The following is a 22559-nucleotide window of genomic DNA, read 5'->3' on the forward strand; positions in this document are numbered from 1 at the left end:
TTCTCCTTCGCTTTCCTCAAACCATCACTCATGACTTCGGTTTCAAAGGGGCTTCAGGCCCGTGTTTCTTACTGAGTGTAGCACTCAACAACAATCAGTGCAAAACAACTGTGCACAACGTGCACGTACGCAGTTGTTGCACAGCGCACAAACTATGTGAATCTTTAAACTGTATTGGAGAAAACAATTTGAATAAGCAAACTTATTTGCAACATTGAAAGTTGAATTTAAGTTTAACAAAACCCTCCTAAAATGAGGTGTAAAACGCAGTGTGTCTATTTATCACCAACCTTCAACCTTGACTTTGGTTGGTATTCCTTCTTTTCTTTTGCAACAATACAAGCAGCAAATGCTAAGTTTTGTTTTCCGGATCCATTGTCGGCCTTGACAAGGCGTGTACTAAAGATCTATAAATAAATGGAGGCATGTATGTATGCACATACAGTTTGACAATCAACACTCGCTGGAGAATGTTACACGCAATCTTTCTGTGTTGATAGAAATGTTTGGAAACCTTGAATTTGCATTAAATAAACTACACTTGAATTTAATGTAAACATGGCAACGGCAAATGCAAAGGACCATTTCTTCACCACAAAACGCTACGACCAAAATATACACATTACCGCAAACATAGAAAGTGGAAAGAAAATGGTGGAAGTTATCTACTTCACTGGATCGTCCACAAATATACCTCGACTGTTGATGTTTGAATGGAATTGTCAACTGAAATTGTGATATATGTTGTCATGGAGGTCATGTAGCCACACCGACTGATCTTTCATTACGAACTCCAGTTGAGAGGCTGATTTCATGCTTATTTTTAGAGCTGGCTGGCTGAGTAATCCTGTGTTATGAAATAACTCTCAGCTCCCACCACAGCGAGGCGTGTGCATCACGAGGTACAGAAAAACAGCAACAAACTGCTGCGCCAAAGTGGCCGCATTAAAAGCTCCACACCTGCTAAATTAAAGGTTAAACCATGATGTAAATCCTGATCCCTTCTGGCCTGCAGCGGCTCGTCTGGCATCTATCACTCTGGATCTGGTTGATGTGCTGGATGTACCCAGCCATGGCTCGCAGTCAAAACTTTGAATAGAATGGTCTCTTTTAGTTTGGTTTAAAGATTTCAGGAAAAAAAACATTAATATGGTGGTTCAGACAAAGAGCCTGACAAACGCTTGAGACATGGCATTTACTCAGGCATGCTAATGGCTGGTAAAACACAATTGGACCCGCTATGCAACAGCACTTTTATGATGTTCATAATTTCAAGCTCTGTCGTGCTATTTCATTTGATGTACGCAAGAGGTTTTATTTCCTCTTTTTCATGCTGTGTGCTCTGATTTGAAATGACAGATAAATGAACAATTCTTCATTGTGACGCAGTATTTACTGCAAACATGAAATATTTGAGTCCAGTCATTAATATCAACGGATTTAAAAGCCCCGTGTGCGCGTGCCTTTGGGTCAGCTCGGTGGATTTCCGTCAATATCTGAGGTATAAATTCAGGGCAGACAGGGTTATGATGTCATTACTTAATGCCAGACATTACTAGCCAAGCTGCACAAGATGGAAAAGTCATTCCTGATTAATCGCATCTGCCGGGGAATACATTTTCATTTTCTGTTTCACTTTGTCTCCCCGTGCATAGCAGTGCCTCTCTTTTCTCCCTGCCCCAATGTCTCTTTAACACACTTGCTCTGATCTCAATCTCTCTCTCTGTCTTCGCACAAAGTCTCTGCTCTCTCTCTCTCTCTCTCTCTCTCTCTCTCTCCCTCTCTCTCTCCGGCATTAGCGTAATGTATGTAGGCCACGGCTCTTTTAAAAGTTCTGTCATTTGAACACTATAAAGATTGATTACTGGCTCATTTTCAAGCCAGCATGGCTAAAACACAATAAAACACACCTTTTTTCTCCAGCTTCATGAGCATAATGACCCATGCACACTTGACATGTAGCGTTTTCTCCGACAGTAGACGGGACTTGGTGACACAGTAGGGGTTTTGCTTCACCTAGAGTCCATTAAAATGATCTCTGCAGTGGTTAACTGCAATGAAGTGTGTGTGTGTGTGTGTGTGTGTGTGTGTGTGTGTGTGTGTGTGTGTGTGTGTGTGTGTGTGTGTGTGTGTGTGTGTGTGTGTGTGTGTGTTTTCCGTAGTGTCGCTGGACAACGAGAAGGACCCTCATTGGTACTCGGTAAGATGGCACACTCTTTCTGACGCACACGCGTGTACACACACACACACACAGGGTTTCATGCACTTTACTCAAGCTCAGATTGTTTGAACTGTGTGTAAATTCCGGTGTGACTGAGGGGATTCAATTATTATACAAGTACCGGAAAACACTGACCAAAATGTCTCTCTGTCTGTGCGTGTGCCTTTTAGTCTGTCTCTCTCTCCCACGCAGAGGTGAAAGTTATAAGTGCTTCCATGCTTCTAATACGTAGGGAGGAGAAAATTATTCCAACACACATTCAAAGGGAATCCCACACAAATGTGCATGCCGACCCACGTCACCACACACTGCTTTATGAATTTCAAGTGAAGCTCAACACGCCGGCACAAGTGCAGAGACGCACACAAAGAGGCACATATGTGCTTCTGCATATACGCAGCACCTTGTGAGCATGATAACTATTGATCATAATATATGCGGTAAGTATTTTAACTCCTGTTTTCTTTTAGATAGAAAAGTTATGTTTAATGTCACGTAAGCGAACCATTCAACAAATTCAGTTAGATTTTATTTCAAGTTATCCTATTTAGAATTTGAAAACAATATACAAGCATTCAAAAAACTGTAGCTATAAGCAGATATACACAGAACTATAGCTTAAGTGTTACAATGTGGCCCTAGTGCTGGACTCCTGTCATGATAACAGCAGATTTTATTTTGGGAGGATATCATCATCATTATTATTATCACATATTAATAATATCTTTCACGTCGGATTTTGCTTCTGGAGATTCACCCTCCGATAAAACCCTCAGTGTGTACCTACAGTGGATTTAAATTGGACAGATAACACGGTTTAATTAGCCTTCTTCTCCACCACAGGAACAGTGGTTGTATGTGTTTCTGTGTGTGTGTGTGTGTGTGTGTGTGTGTGTGTGTGTGTGTGTGTGTGTGTGTGTGTGTGTGTGTGTAAGCGTGTGTATGTGAGAGCGTGAGTGAGTTTGTCAATTTCCCATGTGTGGGGCATTAGTATGCCAGGCAGAGGGACAGACCGCTAGCCCCAATATCTTGTTGTCTGGCATTGATTCAAAGTCAGCTAATTGTCACCGTGTGCATGTACGTGCATGCTTGTGTGTTTGTGTGTGCGTGTGTGTGTGTGTGTTCAAGTTTTAGTGTCCACGTAAGGACAAAACATTAAAAACTTAGGAAACAGACATTTTATCATTTAATAATTTAATTAAAAAGAGAAGGACCATAAGTCATTGAAATGTCCTAAATGTCTGTGAGTGCGTTTGTGTCTGTGAACGAGGGGCAATGTGTGAATAATTAAATAAGGGCTTCCCGGTCTCAGTGGGGGTCTAAAATGAAATGATCAGACGTGTTCTAAAATGTATGCATGCGTGTGTGTGTGTGTGTGTGTGTGTGTGTGTGTGTGTGTGTGTGTGTGTGTGTGTGTGTGTGTGTGTGTGTGTGTGTGTGTGTGTGTGCGTGTGTGTGCGTGTGTGTGCACGTGAATGGGTGTGTGAAATGTTTTCATACAGTCACCTGTCGAGTGTAATTAACAATTATACAATAAAAGCACTAGCTGGGATTAATGGAATTATCAACACAGTTCCACATGTGGACGTGACTTGGCTGAAACAACCTGTTGATGAATGAGCTGAATATATATTATTTCTGTTCAGCAGTTTGGCAGCAAAATATATGTAAGGATTGTACAGGAGGGAGGCAATGTTGTTACATTGGCATTCAATAAGCAAAACGATGTTACAGTATGCATTTTTATTTTATCTGTTTGTATGAATGAGTTAATATTGCTCAATCCAAAATCCTTTGGGGGGATTTTATTTTGTTATTAGAAAGTTTACTTTCTATTTCATTATGTAGTGGTATGCGTTTTTACCATGATGAAATTACAACCACATGTTAACTCTAGATATTAAATGTGGTGATTATATAAAGAACCTCTAATATAATTGTCAAAACAAGACAAGTCAAACAAAAAAGAGCTGTGACTGTCACAACTTGTCACAAAGTTCAGTGCTGCCTGGGTAATTCATTCTGTCCTTCAGTTAAACATACATTTTATGACATTTTTAAGTGACATTTTCAGTCAATCAATAATTGATATTTTAAATGCGACATCAGATTTAAAAAGCTGAAAACAACACGGGGTTTGAGGTTTGACGCAATACATTATTGCCAAACTCCGTCTGTCTTTCCAGATGTCAGTCTTCCCTTTAACTTTCTTAATTGGTCTTTCCTCCTCAAAAACTAAAATAGCTGCAGGTATGCAAAAAAAAAAAAACCTGCTTATCTCAGTGGGCCAAAAAAATGCAGATTGCAAAGCTGAAAAACAACGTAGGAAACACAGTCACAAACACGTGAGCACATAGATTGGAGTGAAAGATGAAACACAGGTGAAAACAAGAAGCAGTCGCTCACAAACAGCTTGAAGAAGCCATCATCATATTCATCAACGCGCCCAATTCTCCTACAATGACTCCTCTACTCCAATGACTTTGATTCCAGGCTGACAGTCTAAACGAATGGAACCAAATATCGCTGCACGTACAATTATCAGGAAATGGAACACTGTTGTTGTGTATCGCAAAGTGGGAAAAGCGGACAGAAGTGTGCATGTGTGTGTGTGTGTGTGTGTGTGTGTGTGTGTGTGTGTGTGTGTGTGTGTGTGTGTGTGAGAGAGGGAGGGAGGGAGGGAGGGAGGGATTGAGAGCATCGAGAAAGAGAGGGAGGAAAAGGGCACACAGAGAAGCTATTGATAAACAGTAACAGTGACCGCCCAACGATGAGAATGTTAACGCTCTCTTCTCTGTCCGTGTTTGACGTTAGAAGACGTCCTCGGTGACTAAATCCCCACCGACGGGGGGGAGAGCTGCCATCACATCCCCGTCATACCATCAGACCCTGTGCAGCAACGGAGACAGCCGCTCCTCTGTGTGTGGTGACTCCACACAATCATGTTATACAGCAGGCATGGGATTTCCTCTCCAGATGCCCCCCAGGAGGAACGGACCGCCATCTCCCCCTGTCTGCGCCTGCTCAACTGTAGACAGTAACACAAGTTGCCAAGATGTTGCCTCATAGCAAACACGATGTAAACGGGTTGTGTGTCAGACGGGATCCCCCTGATGTCTGCAGGGGGTCTGGGTTACGTGATGCGGGGGTTTCTTCTTTCTTAAAGTTGGTTTCATTTGTTTTGGAAACAATATCCTCAAAGTGGAGGCCCCAAAAAAATGAGCATGCTGCTCCCCTGATGAAATGTCGTGTCCAAGTTTGGGCACTGCGCTCTCTTTCTCTCGCCCGCGTGCGCACACGCACGCACGCACCCCCCACACACATAAACACACACGACCCACTGTCCGTGCATGTTGGCTAGCTGTCCATCTCTCCACCTCTCGCTATCCCGAACACGCGCGCAAAAACGGACACACGGACGCCATCCCTAGAGACAAACGCGCGCGCGCGCACACACACACACACACGCACGTTTACACGCTTAAACTCTCACCGTTTCTCTCTCCCTTGAATGCACACTCAGACACACGCACGCACACACACACAATCACACTCACACATGCACACGCACTGTCGTTGTCCGCGGCAACGAAGCGGAAGTAATCGACCACCTTTCACGTGCGCGCTCACAAGCAAACGAACCAACCTGCGATTATCGTGCTGCCTTCCAACACATGCGCGCGCGCGCACTCACTCACTCACGCAGGCATGCGAGCTCCCGGGCGCGCGCACACACACACACACACACACGGAAAACCTCCAAAACTCACCGTTGGACGAGGAGAAATCCCCGAAGAGGAGCCCCAGCAGGAGGAGAAGCGGGAGGTCGCGTCTAAACCCGCCGGCGTTCTTCAGCCTGCTCCCCGCCAGCAGCGTGTCCGGCGCTCCCAAATCCGTCATTCTGCTGCTAAATAAATCCAAGCTGGCTTAATGTTTAAGCCTCGCTCCCCACCTTTGGTGGCTCTGCTTGGTTGAAGGAAGCGGGGGGGAGGTGGGGGGGTGAAGGAGGACGGCAGCCCCCCTCCTCCTTTCCCTTTCGTTTTTTTATTTAAAAAAAAAAAAGACACCTGGAGATCACTCACGAACCCCCCACACACACATGTCCATGCTGACGTGTGGACGGGATAACCGGTGACGGGTGGTCGGTCTGAGATCGGGCAACACGCCTGCGGTGTGAGCGGTCATAGCAGAGACCGGAGGACCGGAGAGGAGGGGAGAAGATGAAGAGATGCCGCGGAGGAGAGGAGAGAGTTGGCTGGTAGGTCCGCACAGCACAGCGAGCGAGCGACGACTGAGTGAGAGGGAGAGAGAGAGGGAGGGGGAGGGGGGGGGGTGTTAGTCGGGGAAGCAAAGGAGAAGGAGGAAAAGTGGATGATAGAAGGGGAGGAGAAGTTGAAAAAAAAGTGTGGCTAAGAGAGAGACAGGGAGGAAGAAGGAGGGAGAGAGGAAGGTCTGGCCGATTTAAGAAAGGTAAACCAGATGGGGAAAAGGAGAAGGACTAGAGGAGAAGGAGGGGGGGGGGGGGGGGGCGTAAAAGGGAAATAAGGAGGAGAAAAGATCAATGTAAGACCAAGGGAGGGGTGGAGCGAGACGTAGTGGATGAAATGGAGAGAAAAAACAGGATGAAAAAAACAGGATTTCAATAAAAGGATGAAAATAGACAGTGGGGAGATGGATATAAAAGAGGGAATAAAAAAGATGCTCAGGGGAGTTGGAAAAGACTGAGTAAAGGAAAGAGGACAGGAAGGAAGAAACAAGTGACAGAGCGAGGGCGAGAGCAAAGGAGAGGGGAGGAGGGCAAAGAGAGCAATGTCAGGAGAAAGAAAGGGGAGAAAGGTCAAAAGAGGGATGGAAGGAGATTCATTACAGACCTACAGACTAAAGAAACTATGGAAGGAAGAAAAATAAAGGAACCAAGAACGAATAAGTACGACAAAAAAAAGAGGAAGGGAAAAGAGAAAAGGGGACAAGAAATCACAGTGAAGATAGCAAGCGAAGTACAGATGAGGGGAAACGGATTCAGGGAGGCAAGAGAGAGTGTGTGTGTGTGTGTGTGTGTGTGCGTGTGTGTGTGTGTGTGTGTGTGTGTGTGTGTGTGTGTGTGTGTACCACAGCCAAAGACAAACAAAATACACTTTAAGCATATTTCCAGACTGTGATTGGAGTCGGTGACATGGTGTCAAACACCAAAAAAAACCTGCCTGCTGCCAATCAATCCGAGTGCCATATGAACACCACTCTGATTCCCTCATCTCTTAAAGTGTGTGCGAGAGGATATATGTGTGTGTGTTTGCAAATGCACCCAAAACGGAGCCACGAGCCAGTTATTGATCCTCGGTCCCTGGTGGCATGTGCAGAGGATCACGCTAACAAGATTACAACGCTACAAACACGACGTGGAGACTCAGCTCGCTGATCCACCGAGACGACCAACAGCGTTTAGAGGCAAATGCAAATTACACGTCACTCCAAATTTGGCCCATTACTGTATTTACAGAAAGTGTCACCCGATACTGTCACATATCAGGGAACAGAAGGACGTGAGTGGGGCCCTGAAATAGAGACTCCAAAAACTGACCTGGCTTTTGCGACACGACCTGTGGTTTGTTTCGGAGATTGTTTCAGGATTCGGATGAGGTTTTACCATTTGGTGCCATCTTGGCAGTTCATGGGCCTATCAAGCAAACACCCCGTTAAATGGAACTTGAACATAGTCTTAATATGTGTTTTGCATATCATTTCACAACAACGTAGAGCACAGCTCTTTTAGTTTTAGAATTAGATTTTAGCATTGTTGTAATGGATGTTTCACTAGCTGTCAGACTACAGCAGGAAAAAAAACGAATTGGAGCTAATCCTCGTTTTGCTTCAGATCCCTCATGGCTCTTTCGACCACATGTTACAGGATTTATAGGCTAATGCAGCTTTGTTTTGCTTTATATAAATTTCAAAATAGATTTATTACTAATCTCTTACTAGGTAATCCACACTGATTTTGCTCTACTTGGCACCTTTCCCTGTTCCTTTTAAAGATTGTTAACCATCTCAACTTTGGTATCGCAGCCTCTGTGTGTGTGTGTGTGTGTGTGTGTGTGTGTGTGTGTGTGTGTGTGTGCCACATGGGTAATACAGTAGCTATGTGTGTGCTCGGGTTTGTTGCGCTGCATGTGTTAGTATGAGTCTGTGTTTCAGTGTGTGTGTGTGTGTGTGTGTGTGTGGGTAGAACCATTTTACAGCATTACTGTGAGTCATCCATCAAGCTGCTAGCTCTCGGTACATAAGGCTAGTTTAGTCATTTTATATATATTTATAAAAAACCTTTTTTACATCCACTGGTAGGACTCTTTATAACAGCATACACTCCTAAAAAGACGTGTCTTCTCAACGCAGACAAGAGGGTCGTTAGACATACATTTGCTGCTGCTCCATGACAGATGGGCAACGAGAACAGGACGGGGGACAAACAGGTAAATACATATACAGGGACTGATACTGATGGTAGACGGAATGTTAGACACAGATAACGGTGGAGATGTAAAGATCTGAAGGATGGATTGAGAGCCTTTATTCAGCACCATGGACGGCTCCCTTCATCAGCTCAGTGTAGTCAGGCTGCCACCTGCTGGTCAGAGAGGCCGAAGGAGCGGAAGGGAAGAGGAGGTTTAAGGTTATGGACATTGTTTACCGTGAATCGGCACAGAATGACTCAGAACAAAGTAAATAGATGTGCTACCGTGAAGGAAAGCTCCAAGGAGATGTCCTAAGCATCGTCTTTGCGGTAATGAAGTGGTCACTGTGCTCGAAGAGGTATAAGGGATGAAGAGCAGCCAAACATTTAAGCCGCAATCAGCTGGTAGAAGCACCGGTGGAGTGGAGGTTCTGGCTGTGAAGCTATACTCGATTCACAAAGTCGTTATTCATTGAAACCATTCACAGCTCCTTTGGATGCATTTGTACTGAAAACTAGTTCAATGAAGGTCTTGCTGTTTATTCTGAATAAAAACAAAAGACATAAAGGAAGGTCTCTCATCCCCTGCAAGGAACTGCTCTATAAGAGAGATTTTGGAAAATAAGTCAATAAAACTAGTATTAGCACTGGAATAGAAGAAGAAAATAGAGAAAGTATTTTCTACCACAGTAAATATTTGTTTTTGTTTTTCTGATCTCATTATGCAACAACTGAAAGTACATCCAGGACAATAATCAATTTCTCTTTAATGATTCTTATGAGAAAAAAAGATTGGTTGCTTTGATAATGTTGTTTGCAACGTTCCAGGTCTCTCCCTGTGCATTCATCTTTAAATAGAGAGCATTTTGGCACCTGGACAAAAACCAAGAATTACACTAGTTGTTAAAAGTAACACCTTTATATGCCAGAGGTAAAAATGCCATATAGTTGAATCATTCGATATTACAGGTCCACATTCCTCAAGACATTCCTCAAGACCAATTAAACAGGGCAATATGGAAATATAGTCATGTTACAATAAAACAAATTACGGTAAATTAAAAACCATAGCATTAAAATGACAGATGACTATGCCATCGCATGTGGTAATTACGGAATGAAACGGCCACACATAGAGGTCACCAGTGAGCGCCTTGTGTCATCAGTTGTTATTGGGTGTTATTCCACCATGAAGCTAAAATCATCATAGTTGCATTTCCACTGGAGACTTCTTGCTTGCTCTGTTATAAAGTTTCAAATGTTTTTTGAGTTTAGTAAAACAGAGACAATTCACAGAGTAGCTGATGAGCCAATAAATGCCCTTTATCTCAACATTTCTAGCTATTTTTTATTGAAATACTCCTCTCCATTAGACCAGAATGACTTTAAAATTTGGGCAAGCATAACGTTTTACCAATTCAGGTATTTTTGTAGAAATTTTTATTAAATCCACCAAAAAAGGTTTAATTATGTGTAAACGTTTAAACCTATTTTGCTATCATACTGAATTTATCCTTAGATATCCTTTCAAGTATGCAGCCTAAAAGTTTGATTCAAAATCTGACAGCACTCTATTTTATCAAGCAACATTATGGAGGTAAAACAAATAGCACTCTCCACTTTGCTCAAACCTGTTGTAATCACCCTCTGACAACACCTCAGAGTAAACAAATACTGTATAATTTATTCATAGTCCCTTCTTTCATTACCCTTGGACGCCAAGACTCCTACAGCGCAGCGTGTAATAATCAATTTAGGGATTTAAAGGCAAATGCGATGCAGTGAGGAAAGTAATCGATTCCTACATGTGAGTGGTAACGACAAAGTAATTTACTGGCTCCCTGTTGGTCCACATGGTGGTGATTATGAACACAGTAATTATCGAAATGCCATAGCCCACAACTACTCCGTAAGCGATCGTCCACAGAATGGCACACTGACTTCTTTCCATTTGGCTGGTGTTGGAATACCTTAGCATTCTTTATACTGCCATGCTCCTACCGCTCTAGTTCTTGTGACTTCACAAATCAATGGAATACTAGTATTGAAATGTCAATAATATACTATACTATTAACTAACAATTGGTGCATATTTCCATTATCAATTAGTTTAAAATCATTGCAAGAATATATAGTATGTAGGATAATACAAAACAGGAAATGTTACCCAAGCTTTCCTACGTGAGCTATAAGTCAAACATGAAGCCTTTTAGAGAAAGAGGAGGAGGAGATTAAAAGAGACCGCGAGCCAAAGAGACAGACGGACAGGGTCCTGAAAATAAAAAGACAGGGCAGACTTTGAGACAAAGACGTGTATGGATGTTACGCTGCACCAGCAAAGCCAAGAAAAGTTGAGGTAAGGCAAGAGGGAGACAAACTGAACAATGGGAAGTTTGCGTCGGGGAAAAGGAAAAGATGGCAGAGCGGTGAGAAATCACTGAGGACAGTCAGAGGGGGACGAGAGAAATGAGAGGAGACGACGTGTGAAGAAGATGAGGAGAATAGAAAATAAGTCCTGGGTGATTCCAGCAAAAGAACATATCTATATATAAAAGTCTGTGAAACATTACAAACAGAGTAGAGAGGGCGCGCTGGGAAGCGCAGGGTTCGAGCTCCAGCTGCTCCAGCATGTCCCGGGTCAAAGTGTCCCTGGGCAAGACACCCAAACTCTAACTGCTCCCACTGTGTGGGGTGAAATGCAGAGAATAAGTTCCCCAAGAGGATCAATAAAGGTTGCTTTCTTTCTTTCTTATTACAATCCATAGTGGTTATGTGAATTAACATTTTTTAGAAAAGAATTAGCATTCATCATATTTAGATTGATGGTTTACTAACGTTTCTAATGGAATTGTTTCTGCCATAAAGTGAGTCCATTGGGACCTGTTAATCTTGATCTTAGATATAACATCAAGGTTTTATTTAGCCAACCGAAATAACCATTTAAAGTTTTCTATATTTTCTGAAGTTTGAACTATTTAAACAAGGTTTGAACATATTTGTAAAACACAGCATATGAAAAGAAAGAAGAGGAGAATAGTAAACATTCAACAGATGATCCGATCACGTTTATTTGCCGCCATAATGGATCCGCATTCGTTGATCAACAGTATTGGACGATACAGATGGTTTCGGTTGTTTATTCCTGTAGTAGCAGCTGGTACGCAACTCAACTTTCTTTCCCACCTAAAATCTATTTCTACCGCTCTGAAGTCTGCGTAAACAAACTGTAATCCTGCCGACAAACACCGAACCGAACCAGAAACATAACCATAAGGTAATGAAAGGGGAAGGCACATTGTCTGCGTCTGAGGCATTTACACAAACCCTGCGGAGAAAACAGAAAATAGCTGAAGAAAAGCAGGTGACGAAAACTTGTGAACTTGTGAATTACGATGCCAGTGAGTTACACGGAGGAGGGAGTTTGGGTGGAGGGACTAAACAGATTGGAAGGAGGTGGTGAGGATAATGATGAAAGCTATGTGAGCGTGATGGGGCGGGAGGAGAGGGAGAGAGGTACCGTAAAAAGAGGAAAGGGATGCAGGGGATTGTGTGTGTGTGTGTGTGTGTGTGTGTGTGTGTGTGTGTGTGTGTGTGTGTGTGTGTGTGTGTTGTGTGTGTGTGTGTGTGTGTGTGTGTGTGTGTGGAGGGAAGGAAGGAAAAGGAGCGATAAGCCCTTTCATGAAGATCTAGATTTAAACGTGGAGGAGGAGAGTAGAGGAGGTACTCAACAAAAGAGAAGAGGACACTGGAGGAGTAGAGCGAAGGAGTTGGAGGAGGGGGGGTGGGGGGGACTAGAGCGTAGACAAGGTGTGTGAGTACACACAACGTGCTATTGACTGAAGGCTTTCCCTGTTAATTGCATATTCTCTGTGATTGCACTGTGAATTGCTGTACTGAATGAGAATTGCTCTCTCTCTGAGACGCGGGTGCAAGTGAGACACAAAGGGAAAGCGGCAGGGAGTCAGACCATAAAGAGAGAGACAGAGGGTTAGTTCACTAAAGCAATTAGTTTCGTACGGGGAAAAGATTGTGGTCTCCGTTAAGTAATGAAAAAGTCAACACCAAGTCGTAAAAGGTGGAACGCAGTGACCTTTCCATATTTAACCAAAGCCTCGATCTTTTCTTAACATCAACCAAGGGCCTTGGCCATGTACACAACGCACATATATTCTGCGCAAAAGGGATGCGCAACAGTGCTCCTGCTGCTCAGTTAGATCGGTTAAAGATCGGTGCATTAGCTGTCTGGCATTCATATTAAGTTTCTGATGAGGACAGAGGCCTGGAAGACGTACCTGTTCATTCCCCTCAGCTCACAATACGCCGCGGCAACTTTAATTCACCACTCAGGACGGCAACAAAGAGTAAACACAGCGGCATCCTCAGCAGTAAACAGCTCATGAAGCTCATCCACATAAGACAGGCTCCACCAAATAGGTAGAAGCTTTGAAGCTTCAATCTTAATGTTGAGATTCAAATTCTAGGTATGTTTGGAATGCTGCGCTGAATATGTATTTATTGTTATGTTTTCTCAGTAATAGTATTTGTGTACGATTGTGTCTGACTCACACCCGAAGCTTTTAAAAGGGAACAGGTCACGACACTGATAGATTTCATTATATGTATGCACAAAACACACTTACTGTTTATTAGGAGACTAAATGACAACCCCTGCGCCTTACTTTGTACACAAATAATGCGTCATCGATTGTTTAAACAGGACCCACCAAGTCAATACGAAGCATCCAGAGCGGAGCATTAGTGTGAGTACATCCTTTCATGAAAATACATCCAACATTTCACTTTATCTGTGCAGAATGTCACTGTGATCTTCCCGACAGCTGTGAACAATGAACCGAAGTTGTGGACTGTCGACCCACATCGACCTCCATGGGGCCACTAACATGGCTAAAAGTACTATATGACCGTTAAATCTATGTCCCCTACTAAAACGTATCTCAGATAACCAACTCCCTCAAATATGCAAATTATTGTTTAAATGCCCTTCAAAGATGCATTGAAAATATATTTTAAAATCAGATACCAATTCAATGATTTCATGTTTCCAGCTCTTGAAGGGTTGTGGCATTTGAACAAAAGGGATCAGGATTTTGAATGGATAGGTTGAATAGACGGTTGCAAGCTATACATTATATTGTATTGGTCTTTTAGCTTTCCGTGGTATCATTTTGGTTGTAGGACATATTAGTATGAGAAACTATTTTCATGTTTGCTATTGCTATCTTCCTAGGGTTGATTTCTGTGTCTGAGGACAGGGAGCAGACAAGGAGAAGTGGGCATATTGTGTCCCTGTGATATGGGAAACAAATCATACTGTGATTAAAGTGTCTGCACAGAATGCCGGTGATACCACCTGTGATCAACGCCTTCTTTGTACAGATCTGAATGGATCCAGGCGTCCCCGGGGAAATGATAGCTCACCAGTCATCAGTATTAGGGACAAGATTAGTATCCGGCTCTTCATGTTTGCGTGTAGGCCTGCATGCTTTTGCAGCCAGAGCGCATTACATTGGTGGGCACGTTGCATTGAGTAGTTCTATAGACTACAACGCCAGTATTTTAATTACAACAAAGTATACTCAGCTTAACGGTAGGGGCAATGGCATTCTGTGCACTGCAAAGAGGCACTGCTGAGCATAACAAATTCTCAGAACTCCAACCAGCTAAAAACTAAGTCTATCTCAGTACAATGTGTTTTTTATTTTGTGTCACTATTTAACTGCAAGGTTCTCTGGTTCAATGTAGTACATTGATTATCGACTGATGACAAGAAATGTACAATTGTACAACAACTCTCAGGACAAGAAGTACAAGTACAAGAAGATTCATTGTATAATTACTAGGGCTGTCAAAATAAACGCATTGATCAGCGATTAATGTGACAAAATATTTTTTCGTAGTTAACGTATCTTTTTTTACTTTCGGTTAACGAATGGCGATTAATGAACAACATTCCTTAATCGCCATTAATTGAGATTAATTAATTACAATTAACAGCCCTTATAATTACTCAAACGATTGTCCACTTTTTGACCTAAACTTCTGCCTCCAAAAGTATTGTCTGGCTTCATAAAAACAGTTTTGCTGGGTTGTGGTGAATCACACATTCTCATGATAACCACCAGTATGTTTTCAATACGACCACTGATTTATTTTATACTGGAGGCATTTGAGCCATTATTGTATTCGAATACCTTGAACCAGGTTTTGATGTTAAGATTATGATTCGTCATTAAGGTGTGATCTTTATGCAGTACAGACACGGCTTTAACAAAATGGTGTCTCTTCAACAGCTCAAACAGTTCAAAGTAACGGATATTCGACACGCAGAAAGCAAATTATTTTTTTTCCCCTTGAAGGTACTTTAGAGAAAATTAAGTTCAGCCAGAGTTTAAAATGTTTGACCTCGCACAAGTGTATGAAACTCAATCAAATAGTATGTGACCCTGCAGTAATAGCCAGTCGACAAGAACTGACCCTTATCAAATGCGTGTCTGACCAAAGACAAGATGTGTGCGCTGCTCTGTGTCCGCTTGTTTAAGTCGATCGGTGTGATGACCTGACCCCCCCCCTTAATAACGCCTGCATGAACACAGGCACACACCACACAAGGTTAATACAGGTATAAAGGACTGTGGATCCATATGCTTGTATACACACTTCCTGACAAGACAGGCACTGAAATACAAACACACACACAAACACACCTACGCACCTACGCACACACACACACACACACACACACACACACACACACACACACACACATAGAAAAACACGTCTTTGGGATCAATTTCAATTCTCAGTTAGGGAACAAATCAGCAGACAGCCTTTCATCTCCTCAGCCTCTCACTCTTCCTCTACACTGCCCAGTTCTCTCTATGGATCTCTGTCACTCTCCTGCTGTCTCGGTTTCCGTCTTCTACCATCCTCTCTTTATTGCTCCTTTTGCTTATTTTCTGTCCGTCTCTCAATCTTCCTCTTAATCGCCTCAACCCGTGTCTCTTGACTTTTCTGTGTGCCTCCCTCTGTGCCTCAGTTTCCTCGCTTCTCACCCCCTCAGCTCTCACCGTCTTTTATAGCCACTAACCCACGACACACACACACACACACACACATCTCATTAAATTAAGTTAATTTCCAATCCATGAAACACCATTGACCCTGTGCAGAGGTTGCACACATTGTCTAGTCTTACTGAACATGTGCCTGTCTGATTGTCTCTTCGACCATGTGCCTGGCTGTCCGGCTGTAGCACGCTGTGTGACTTGTGTATTCAGGTTGGTTTATTCCCGATGATAGAAGTGGAATTTGTTTACCTCAGTGTAGTAATCCCAGATTTTTTTCTCATTTGGCATATTTTTGGGAAATAAGCTGTTACTGTTGAGATGTTAATGCACTGCAAATCCTTTAGATTGCACATTAGTCATTATGGGTAACATAGAGTGATGTCATTCTTCATGTTTTTCCCGCTAATAACTTTCCGGGGCGGATCACACTAGCTACTCTACATCTTCTTTGGAGGTCATAAATAAAACTTTCCAACATGAATCTAATGTTAAGGAAGCAGCGACTGTCAGTGCCTCTTCGTGTTAAGGATAGGCCTCATTTCATGAGCACAGACTTCATAATTAAACGTCTTATAAGAAATAGACAACATCTGAATGTGGAAAGATATAAACAGTAAAGACAGATCTGTTGTTTGAAGTCATTCTAAAAAATTAACAAGAACTCGTCCGGTTCTACACGTGTGCATAACTGACGAGGGAGACAGACGGAAGAGGAAGAAAAAAAGATAACTAAGTAAAGAGGAAAAGAACAGCATTAGCATAGCTTAGAAAAAGACACTGATTGGAAGAGAGTCGTGTAAATGAGCCGCTGACCCTTTGAAAGACATGTTGATGACACAATAAAACATCAAACTAAATTTTTAGCATTTTGATGACACTTTTGTCTTGGATTATAATATCCCTCCAGAGAAGAGCGTTTGAGTCATTAAGAGTCTTTGTATGCTCACATTCATGGTAATACTGCAATATGAACTACGTTAACATTAGCCAAGCCCTGTGACACATTAGACAAGAAGGGTTAACAACATGCAACTTGGTTTGCTTCAATAACGTTCTTCTTCTTGCATTCAGAGGCACACAGGAAGTCGCTTCAGACTCCAACAAAGTATAGTGTTTGGTGTTTAAAGGGGCATCGTGTTATATTTTCAGCATCACTGAGAGACCAAACAAACCAACACTTGTTTGCCATTTAGAGCGGCAATTCTAGAAAATTAACAATTTGATGTCTCCTACAAGTAAACGTCATTGTGTCTTTTACTAATTGGCACAATAACCACTTGTATGGTTTAATACAGTGCTTAGCAGGTTTTTCATTGTGCTAGTAGTATCACGCTGGCATTTAAAAACAACATTTTCAGCTTGACTGTTTTCGCGGAGCGATGATTATCTCATGGTGTCATTATCTCAACCTGCCGTTCCTGGCTAAAGTAGGATGTGAAAAGCTAGACGAGGGGACCTGGGATTCAGCAGATTAAGAAGTACACGTTCTAACATGGGTCGATGCACCATCATATATTGTTCAACGTGAGACACGGCTAACTGGCTTTCTTAACCTCCTTTGGAGCCCACCACCATCATGTTCTACCAGAGCTTTATCCCCTTCAATTTAAAGCAATTCACATTTTCATCTTTAATGGAGAGTCAATGTGTGAAACGTCACTTGTGCAATGATGCACAAAGTCATAGAAATAGGCTTTCCATGGTAAGCTAAGAGGTATGCATGTTTTAATAATACATAAAAGAGCGGCGTTGCATGGCATCCGATGGAAGGAGTGAATAGTGTTTCCAAGGGTCGGTAAATTTAAGGTAAAGTTCAAAAGGCCCAAGATAAGCCCAAAAATGTTTACACTTTTCCACTGTTTCAACATACAAATCATATCTTTTATTAGTGAACTTATCTTGAGTGCCGGAGGTCTGATTCTGAATTGCGGCGAATCTCCTCCAGAACATAAAGCCTTTGGTTGCAGCCATTGAGCAAGTTAGACACAGCAGCACCCCGTTGTGATTCCTGGCCCCGGGGTTCACGCTGGCTCAAAGAGAGTTCTTACAGCTCTGATAACTGGAGCTCTGATAACTGGAGCTCTGCCTCTAGGGGCGACTGCCCACCCTGCTTCCGGCACAGGAGCAAGAATACTCGTTCCTGCCACGCAATATTTAATCCAATACAAACTATCCAAACGCACAGGGGCCCTGTAGCTTTAATGTGATTGACAAGCCCCCGAGGCAGCTCTACCTATTCCTTCCCACGTGGACGCGGGCAGACTGAACGCTTCAGTGACTCGTTGTCACCCCTAGAGGTACGAGTGGTATAGCAAGACAGATGGGCCGTGTTAAACCCTGCTCGTTCACTAGATATCTCTGCAACACAAAACATACACGCTTTTGAAAAAAAAAACTCCTCCTATATATGTCCTAATATTGCTCAGCCTAATGCAAGTTTGCCGCAGGTTGGAGGCATGTTAACCAAGCAAGATGACATGCGCTGAGTTGACATTCACCTGAAGACATGATGTGGTTTCCATAGTAACAAAACATTATTCATTTTCTTTTCCTATTATAGTGAACTTTTTTTATGATGTAATCACCAGTAATGTCTATTTGCTGGAAAGTCTTTCAAAAATATTTGCTCTGTAGTTTTCTCCATGCATCATGCATATGCCCTCTGCTAATTATCAAAAATTTAGAAGGGCCCTGTAAAACGTCCCTGCTGAGTTGGACTAATAGCCTGTGTGCATGAAGTATGACAGCCTTTTAAATTAAACCATTTGTTCAAAGCAGCTCGGCCTCAGAGGTAACCATGCACTTAAAACATGACTGGTGTGCCATCATGGCCTACAAACTGTATTACTACGCCTGCCCCGGATGTCTGTATTGAGTGAGAGGCTGGTTGAAAAGGGCAGTCAAAGAATTGTGACAACAATAAATTACCTTGGTCCCTTTGCTATGTTGTGCCTGTCCCTTACAACGCGGTCTAGATGTAATGAACACATAATGCCAGCCTCAGATGTTTGGTGAAATGGGGAGGGCTGAGATTTACGACTGGGCTTATCCACAGGGCATCTGTAGCAGATGTCAGTACAGATTTTAACACCTTGTCTACAAAATAGGAACTAATGAGGGTGGAGAATACACTTTGGATCAACTTAAATAACCTTTGTTTAATGCTCTACTTGCCAGGACTTCTATACTGCAATGAAGCCTCACATTATACCAAGACTTTCTTCAGTGCATCTCTGATCTGACACTCTCACTCACACAACAGGTGTGTCCAACATTAGGAGCACCTAAAGTTCACTGCTGGCTGCAAGACCTTCGCTTGTACCTCACCAAATTTCAAAATAGATTTCACTGTACACAGGGTATCAAAGATAATGAAAACCTGGCACAGCACTAGCATTAAGAGAATCTTCAATATATTTTAATGCTCAGAGGAATCTACTACGAACCTTTCTCATATTGTGTGACTGGAATGTATGCAGCAACGAGCTCCATCGTCTCATTCTCTCTCCTGCTTTTTTACCCACTGACTCCTCCCTTTTTTCTCCACACTCGTCTGTCATCCTCCTTTCCCCCTTTTATATCCCCCAATCTCGTGTGTACATAATATTTCAAAATGAGGTAAAACAATATGTATAATCTCAGATGATAAAAAGCCACCCTTTGAATGTTGACTGAGCCTTGATTGGATGCTGCAGCACCATGACTTAGATGAAGATCAAACAGTGAAATCAAATATTGTAAATTAATCTTTGCAGACCCTCTCTTCCCTCACTCGCTCTCCGTCCCCTCTCCCTCGGTGCCTCCCTTTCTCTCCCTTCTGGTGGTTTTAGGCATTTTAGGGATGGTAAAAGATGCAAAATTCATATTTGTATGTCAATATAAAATAAGATATTAGTACCAGTTAGGGATGCTATCATAAATTGTAGACTTGCATTTTAATTTATTTGTCTTATTTAGTTAAAGTCTAACAATCATAATACAATACAATACAATAATTTTTGTACATTATTGTAAGAATGCCACAGTAGCAGCTTGGTTGAAATGATTGCATAGATCTGCAAACCCGAGCATTACAGTCTTTAATTTCATACCGGTTCTACAGTCCATCAACCAGAAGGAGATGTTTCAATACAGCTGTCAGTACTACTAAATGACTACCACCAATACATTTGTTAGGTGTTCTCTCATTATTAGGTCATTGATCGAATTCCACAGGAGCAGCACTAAAGGGGTAAAGAGATTCAGCATCTTGTCCCCCACTGAGTGAGACGGAGGGCCGAGGGAGTAACAGAGGGGACGGGAAACAGGAAAGTACGAGAAAGAAAAACCGGGGTGGCTGAGGACAGGAGAGGAAAGAAGGAGAGAGAGGTACGAAGGTAAATTGACTTTGAGGAGGTTAAACTCTGAGTCAAAGCCCAGAACAGACTGATTATGAGAAGGAGAAGAAGGAGAGAGAGAAGACACGTATATTTCATTAAGGAATTGGAGGAGGGCGGCGTTGGGAAGGGTGAATGTTGTCTTTTCTTCCCTTATTCCTACCTGCATTGTTAGACAAGCTAATTAGGATAGCAGCTAATTAGCCTGATTCTATTTACCAGGTCACCTTGGGCCGCGCTTTAACCTATTGGTGAAACTGTCAGGTAGACAAACAAACACACACACACACACACACACTGCAGAGACAGATCTACAGGTGCACACAGACATCCAAAGGAAAAGGCATGTGCGCGCACACTCCCACAAATTGACCCAAGCACACACACACCGTTGGGATTGCTGTAGAAGTAGCTAGCAGACAGCTACCGGTATATTGGATTTGTTGGGGGGGTCAGGTCCAATGAAATTAATCAAGTTCCCTTCCACAAGTACAAAAACTCTCGTTCTGTCGCTGTCGGTATGCCTCTCTGGGTACACACTTCTCTCTTTGTGTCTCCCTCTCACCCTTCTCTCCCTTTCTGCCACTCTGTCACACACACACACACACCCGCACACACAGATACGCGCAGGCTTTCCAGGTGTTGCATTACTGTAATAATGAATTCATGATGCCCGCAGTGACGGAAATCAGATTACACAATAATGTAATTGGACGGCACCGAATTGAATTACAGTTAGCAGACCCCAACTCAATTATTTTACCGAGTGAGAGACAGAGAGAGAGACACACAAGTAAAGGGGTATTGAGATGAATCAGAATAGAGTGTAGGTCCACCTGTAAGATCGAACAATCAGCCCTAATTACCCCAGGCGGTTGGATTAAAAAGGGGTCTTCTCTAAGCTCCGGTGATTAGAGGGACTTCAATGTCCACAATCCGGATCGGCAACATTTGCCAGAAGTAACTTTGCCTGGTCAGAGTGTACATATCACACCAAACAAGCTGTGGCCTTAAAAACCTCTACAGGTTGAAAGTATCAGAAGTACATGCTCTCACGGTCTGTGAATTATTTGGTTATTGTGCTTATGCAGTTATTTAAACTTTTTAAAGGGGCCATCTGTTTGCCATTGGTCACACCAAGTGGTTTCCAAGCTGACACTAGCGGATGCCAATCCTGAACACGTTGTCGCCTCTGATCATCGAGGCACAGAGCTGAATCATCTGCCCCGACAGCATCGCAAAAAGCTCAGGGAATGACTGACGATAATAAAGCTATAAACGGACTCCCTCATTAAAAATACCCTCACCCTTTCTCGGTCCTCTCACACAAACAAAATTGCAGAATTGAAATTACGCTTAGTTGTCATACCTTTTAGAATAATCAGCTCTTGTGAAGAAAAGACAAGAAGTGCTTTGTGGCTGGGAGTCATTGTCCTGCTTTCATGCATTCAAGCCCCAGAGTAAGACACCCACTGACTCAAAACCCACTTAGGTTGTTCCCGGCTTCACAGGTGAACCACGTGTCTAACTATAGATCATTTGAACAAAGAATCTTGAATAATACTAAGCTGCAAAACATCTAGGTTCCCCACCCTTCACCACTAATATCGACTAAATACATTTCGATCATGACTCGGCAACACATCAATCTCGACCTGCAGATGCTGCGCTGCACTCAAGGAACGGCACTCGTAAGTGGACATCTGGGCCTTTTACCCAGTGCGTGGCGTCCGGCCTCAGCATCAACTACCAGCCTCTGTTGTTGTGGTTGCCGCGTCTGGCAGAAGTGCCGGCCTTTATATAGTGGACCCGCACCCATTCCGATGTATCGTTCCCCGACACCTCATTGTTCTCTTCTGTGAGAATTCTTATCACACCGGAGATCATGGCGAATCCCAGCACCACGTCAGGTGACTGCGAGTGGTCACAAATTAATGATGTGAATACAAAGAGGTCATTGAATAATTGAAACTGCAAAACCTGCCCTACATTCAGCCCTTTCACATGCATTTCCTCACCGGACCAGTGTAGCAGTGCAGACTGCAGTGCTTTTACAAGAATAGGAGATTTTGTGTGGCTTGATTTATTTACAAATATTTTATCCAACCATGTTTATTGTACATCACCGGTCAAGATGAGCCACCGTGAAGAGTATGTGCAGGCCAAGAAGGCTTGTGGATTTGTGGGTGCACTCCAGTGAAGTAAAAGAATTCAAACATATGGTACCAAGCCTCTGTTCCTGTATCATTGCCTAATTATATCTAAAACAGACACGCTGTGAGGCGTCAGGACTTCGACTCAGGTGCAGAGCAATAAGGCAACGTAAAACTTCTTTCCAGGTTTGGAACCTTTAACTTGCAGAAAAAAAGTAATGTGAAACAAAAGGTAGCAAAGGCGGACTCCACACGCTCTGGTAGAAATACAAA

At 42.8% G+C, this 22559-nt stretch overlaps 2 protein-coding genes across 2 annotated transcripts in view; one reads left to right on the forward strand and one right to left on the reverse strand.

The window, feature by feature from the left end:
• Positions 1–6247, reverse strand: part of LOC120833991 (CUB and sushi domain-containing protein 1-like) — a 276934-nt gene extending 270687 nt beyond the window's left edge. Inside the window, exon 1 of the mRNA XM_078085041.1 lies at positions 5992–6247. Coding sequence (XP_077941167.1) covers positions 5992–6121 — 130 coding nt within the window. The 5' untranslated portion in view covers positions 6122–6247. The remainder of the gene's footprint in view (positions 1–5991) is intronic.
• A 95-nt stretch (positions 6248–6342) lies between these two features.
• Positions 6343–22559, forward strand: part of chs1 (chitin synthase 1) — a 42227-nt gene continuing 26010 nt past the window's right edge. Inside the window, exon 1 of the mRNA XM_040200509.2 lies at positions 6343–6479. The gene's annotated coding sequence lies outside the window, so the exon portion shown is untranslated. The remainder of the gene's footprint in view (positions 6480–22559) is intronic.

This window comes from Gasterosteus aculeatus, chromosome 12 (genome assembly GCF_964276395.1).
Source record: "Gasterosteus aculeatus chromosome 12, fGasAcu3.hap1.1, whole genome shotgun sequence".
Lineage (NCBI taxonomy): Eukaryota > Metazoa > Chordata > Actinopteri > Perciformes > Gasterosteidae > Gasterosteus > Gasterosteus aculeatus.